At 59.4% G+C, this 4,710-nt stretch overlaps 1 protein-coding gene and 1 long non-coding RNA gene across 3 annotated transcripts in view; one reads left to right on the top strand and one right to left on the bottom strand.

Moving 5' to 3' along the window:
• Positions 1-788: 788 nt before the first annotated feature.
• LOC102732015 (uncharacterized) overlaps positions 789-4,710 on the bottom strand; it is a 6,652-nt gene continuing 2,730 nt past the window's right edge. The window contains exons 1-3 of one of the 2 annotated variants that reach the window (XR_014144488.1): positions 3,108-3,838; positions 2,629-2,823; positions 789-1,399 (exon numbers count right to left, since the gene is read on the bottom strand). This is a non-coding gene — a long non-coding RNA (uncharacterized LOC102732015). Of the gene's footprint in view, positions 1,400-2,628; positions 2,824-3,107; positions 3,839-4,710 lie in introns of those variants that run through there. The other variant, XR_014144489.1, reaches the window with a different exon arrangement.
• Positions 2,615-4,710, top strand: part of SPATC1 (spermatogenesis and centriole associated 1) — a 21,211-nt gene continuing 19,115 nt past the window's right edge. Inside the window, exon 1 of the mRNA XM_081816693.1 lies at positions 2,615-2,825. Within this exon, the coding sequence (XP_081672819.1) occupies positions 2,615-2,825 (211 nt within the window). The remainder of the gene's footprint in view (positions 2,826-4,710) is intronic.

Consider the following 4,710-nt stretch of genomic DNA (forward strand, 5'->3'; position numbering starts at 1 on the left):
AACCTAGGCTCACCAAGTCTGCTGCCGCCGCTGTACTCAAACAAGAGGCTTAGGGCAGAGGCCCGGGGCCAGAGCCCGGGACCGGGTGGTGGGGCCCGCAGTCTGGGAAGGGGATGGGGCGCCTGCTCCCCGTCTCAGCAGCACACACCCAAGCCTGACACAAGACCTTCGCTCCACCTCCTCCCCACCAAGCTGGTAGTGCAGCTGCGGTGTGCTTACCCGAAGCCTGGAGGCCGTCCCTGCTTTTGCCCACGCCCCAAATCCCTCCATCCCGTGGCAGCGAAACTCCCCTCAGCTCTGCCCAATCTCCCCGCCTCCACGGCACCGCCTGCGGCTTCTTGGGTGACCACAGTGGCCCCCTTCCTGCCCGCTCCGCAGCTCTTTCCCCACCGAGCCATCCCTGCCCGCACTGCCTCCCTTACAGCCCGTCCATGACTGTGCAAGACCCTCAGGATGAAGACGAACTCCGGTGTCACAGCTGGGACCTGACCCCCCTTCCCCGCACATACCGCCCCTCCATCTCCAGCCCACATGCAGCTCCTTCCGTGGAGCACCCTGCCCTGCAGGGCCAGAGGGCTCTTTCCACCCCGACCCCTCCTCCACCAGCGTCCACCTCCCCAGGGGAGGCCACTCTGGGCCCACTGCATCCAACTGCCCACCAGGCTTTCTCCCCGCACCGCGCGGTGATGGATGCCCAGCTGCTCCCCACTCCGGGCCAGGCCCATAAGGCATGGACAGCGCCTGAGTATGACCAGCGTAAATCCCCCATTTCTTTCTTTTTTTTCCTGTTCTATATTTTAAGTTTTTTATTTTAATTCCAGTGTGGTTAACATACAGTGTGCGGCTAGTTCAGGTGTACAATATTGTGATTCCAACACAGGGCTGCCGCTAGCTGGGGCTCCGAACACAGTTTTGGGAGGACGGAAGCGCTGGTACCCAATACAGATGGCACATCAGTCAGATTTCTCGGGCATGAAGAGACTTATTTTAAGGAACTGGCTCCTACAATTGTCCACATCCACAGGCCAGTGGCCTGGATGCTCAGGCAGGGCCTCCGGGACAGCACTGAGGCCAGCATCCTCTTTTCCTGGAAAACCCCAGCCTTCTGCTCTTCAGGCCTTCAGCTGATTAGATGAGGTCTGCCCACAGGATTGAAGGTGACCTCCTTGACTTAAAATCAACGACTGTAGATGTTTATCACACTACAAAATACTTTCACAGCAATATCTGAACCAGGGTTTGACCAAGCACGTGGGCACCCAGCCATGCTGAGCCATCAATTTCACCAGCCCAGATGCATCGACCCCAGGAGAGGCCAACAGTGAGGCCAGGCCGGATGGTACAGGAGACCCGGAAGGCCGTGAGAGGCTCGTTTTCCCACGCCGGAGGATGGGATGTCCTACAAACAGCAGAGGGTGGTGAAGAGACGTCCGGCCAGGCCTACAGGGCCAGGGCGACGCAGCCAGGATTACAGTGTAGGGTGTCCGAGGAGGGTGGGGGCAGGCCCCCATTGTGAGGTCCAGGTAGAATGTTCAACTCAGGCAGACTCCAAGCCCATCCTCACCCCTGCCTGCCTACCAGGAGCGCGCCCTCAGGCTTAGACCTGGGCTTCACTGTCCTTTCCGTCTGAGAACAGATGGCGACACCGCCCGTGCAGACCCCTGGGACACCGCCTCACTTAACTCCCAAGGTCAGGCCCGCCAAGATCTCTGTGTAGATAGCTCTTAAAAAGAGCGTGGTGAGGACTCATAGGTCTGAATTCTCGGAACCTGACAACCTGACGAGGGGCATGTCTTGGGTTCTCGAAGGACCACAGGCAGGAAAATTCAAGCAGTCAGAGAACGGAGGTGTGGGCACAGAGGGCTGCCATGGGGGACTTGGAATAGGGGAACCTGAGTCACCAGAGATGGAAAGTCCAAGCTATAGAGAGCCAGGTGCTTGGACAAGGGAGCCTCTAGGCCGGCAGTCAGAGAAAGGCTTTGAGCACCTGGGTTGGAAAAAAGTAGGGCCAGTGTCCAGTATGGAAGGTAGAATGTCCCCAGGAGAAGACTGACAGGCTAAATCCAGGTGTGCACAACCTCCCAAGGAGAGGGCCTCCTGGCCAGGAAGGGGCGCGATAAGCTTCCATTCAACAGGAATTCTCTGGTCACCTACCTGCTGTGCCCCTGGGCCCTTTGCTGGCTGCTGGGGACGTGCCCAACCCCCAGCCTCACTGTAAAGTGAGCCAAACAGAGCCAGCAGCTACCAGCACAGAGCCGAGTAAGCGCCGCAGTAGAGACATGGCCGGGGAAGCCTGGAGAGCAGAGGGGAGCTTGCTGGGGCGGCAGGAAGCCGGACAGAGCGGGCACCTGCAGAGGGAATGTGGCCCAACAGAGGAAGCATCCGTGCATTCCAGGCCAGGGCAGGACCTGGGCACAGCCTGGAGGCATGGAGAGCAGAGAGGGCAAGGAGGAGGGCACAGCCTCTGACCTCACAATACCCAGAGCCCACTGGGCCCGCCTTGCAACCTGCAAACTCTGGCGCCCTCCTCCAACCCGGGCAAGGCCCGGGGCCCTGGGCAGCCTCCAGGTGCAGCGCCCTCCCTTGGGCGGCACCCATCCTGCTGCCCCGGGGCATGTCTCTACTCACCAATTATGAGGGGCTTCGGCATCAGATCGAGAGGCTGGTGCGGGAGAATGAGGAGCTGAAGAAGCTGGTACAGCTCATTCGGGAGAATCACGAGCTCAAGTCGGCGATCAAGACACAAGCGGGTGGCCTGGGCATCAGCGGGTTCAGCTCGGGGCTTGGCGAGGCGGCGGCCAGCCCTCCTCAACGCCCGGGAAACTGTAAGACAGCGAGGAGGGAGGGTGGGTCTCGGGAAGTCCTGGAGAGAGGGCACAGACAGCAGCCACCTGCTGGGACAGGGGCCCCAGCAGGTGAGGGAGGGTGGGGGAGCACACGGGCCATAGGGATGGAAGTCCCACCCGCCCCGGTGGCCGGAGCCCGGCCTCTGCTCCCCTCAGCCAAGCAGCCCCAAAGACTGAGAACTTCCTAGCTCTGGAATCCAAATGTGCTACCCTACTGGGCCCAATACGTCACTCCGCTTCGGCCTCCCTCCCCCTCAGCACCCCCATTCCTCTGCGCCTGGAGGTGGCCAGGAGGCAAACAACAGCCCAAGTCCAGGAGCCAGGGTCAGAGGCCAGGATGGCAGCTGAGGTCCGGGAGGCATTAGTGTGTGACCGAGCCCTGGGGCCGCAGAACATCTACAGGCTAGGGTGACACAGAAGAGGCAGTGAAGCCATGGGTGATACGTGGGGACTGAGCCAGGACAGCTCCCAGAGGCCAGCAGGCCAGGGACACTGCACAACTGGCTGCAGTGATAGGAACAGGGAGGTGCGGGAAGGACGGAAAGCAGGGGCGGAAACCGGCTGGCACTGAAGATAACGGAGGGAGACTCTGGCGGTGGCCGTGCCCGGCGCGAGGCCGTAGGAGTCAGTGGCTGACTGCGGCGGCGAAGGTCACACTGGGCGCGAGCAGGTGACAAAATCCTGTGGTTGTCACAGCACACCCTCCCCTCCCTACGGCGTCCTCCCTGTGCCAGAGAAGGCCGTGTGCCCTCCACTCCTGTCACGGGCCCTGCACCCCGCCCTCCCGCAGGCCCTTCTGGCCCCAGGCAGGCCTGGAACTATCCTCGTCCCCTGAAAGGAGGACTCCGCTCTTTCGCTGTCCCTGCCGACTGGGCCTCTGCAGCTCGACAGTGGACCCCGACACTCAGTGGTAGTCGTTCTAGAAAGGTCATGGGTGGCTTCCTAAGTGCCACATCCTTCTAAACCTCTGCATGGAATTTGGGACTGATAACCCCCCTCCTTCTGAGTTCCAAGAGCACCCTCGGCCAGGGCGTCCACCCCCGGCTCACCTCTGTCCCCACTGCTCCCAGGTTGGCTCAGGCCTGCCCTCCACCACCAGCCCTCCCATCACCACTGGCTTCAGTCCTCCACCAGAAGTGGAGGTCCCTTCACAGGGTCTTGCAGGCCCAGTGACTCCCTGGCACTCAGCTCAGTCTAAACCACAATGTTTCTGACTAAGAACTGGCCTTTCCACCAGGACGCTAAACCCTGTCAGGTCTGTGCTCCTGCCCCTACAGTCCCACTTCCGGCTCAAAGCCTCCTTCCTCTTACTCTTGAAAGCTGCCTCCCTCGGATCCCTACCCACCTGTTTCCCTGCTATTCAACCTGGCTGTTCATCCAACCCATCTTCACACCCGCCTTACTGACCACGAGAACACAGGCCCCTCTCCTTTGAAAGGCTCTCCTCTAAGGACAGAGAAAACAGGCTGACAAAAATAAAGACCCAGGGAGGAACAAAATATAAGAAATCTCAAAGTTTAAGAAAAAAGTAAGTCTTCTCCTCTTAGGCTTGATTCTTAAAAGAATCCTTGGACCACTTCAGGTTTGCCACCTCCTGAAGGATCCAGCTTAGAGGGTTAGGAAGGCTTTCTGAAGGTGAGCCCCATAGTGACGGGAAGACATTACAGGATGAAGAGCACCTCACGCAAAGGGTAGGACCAGGGGCCTGCAGGAACATGAAACATCAGTGTGGTTAAAGCCCAGGCTGTGTGTGTGAGTGTGGGAGGTAAGTGTGTTTATACTGTGTATGAGTGTATGTGTGATTGTGTTGAGTCTGTGAGTGGAAATGTGGTTGTACCTGTGAGTGTGAGTGTCCGTGTGGTTG

Source organism: Leptonychotes weddellii, chromosome 4, assembly GCF_054177405.1.
Source record: "Leptonychotes weddellii isolate Sample4059 chromosome 4, ASM5417740v2, whole genome shotgun sequence".
NCBI classification, from domain to species: domain Eukaryota; kingdom Metazoa; phylum Chordata; class Mammalia; order Carnivora; family Phocidae; genus Leptonychotes; species Leptonychotes weddellii.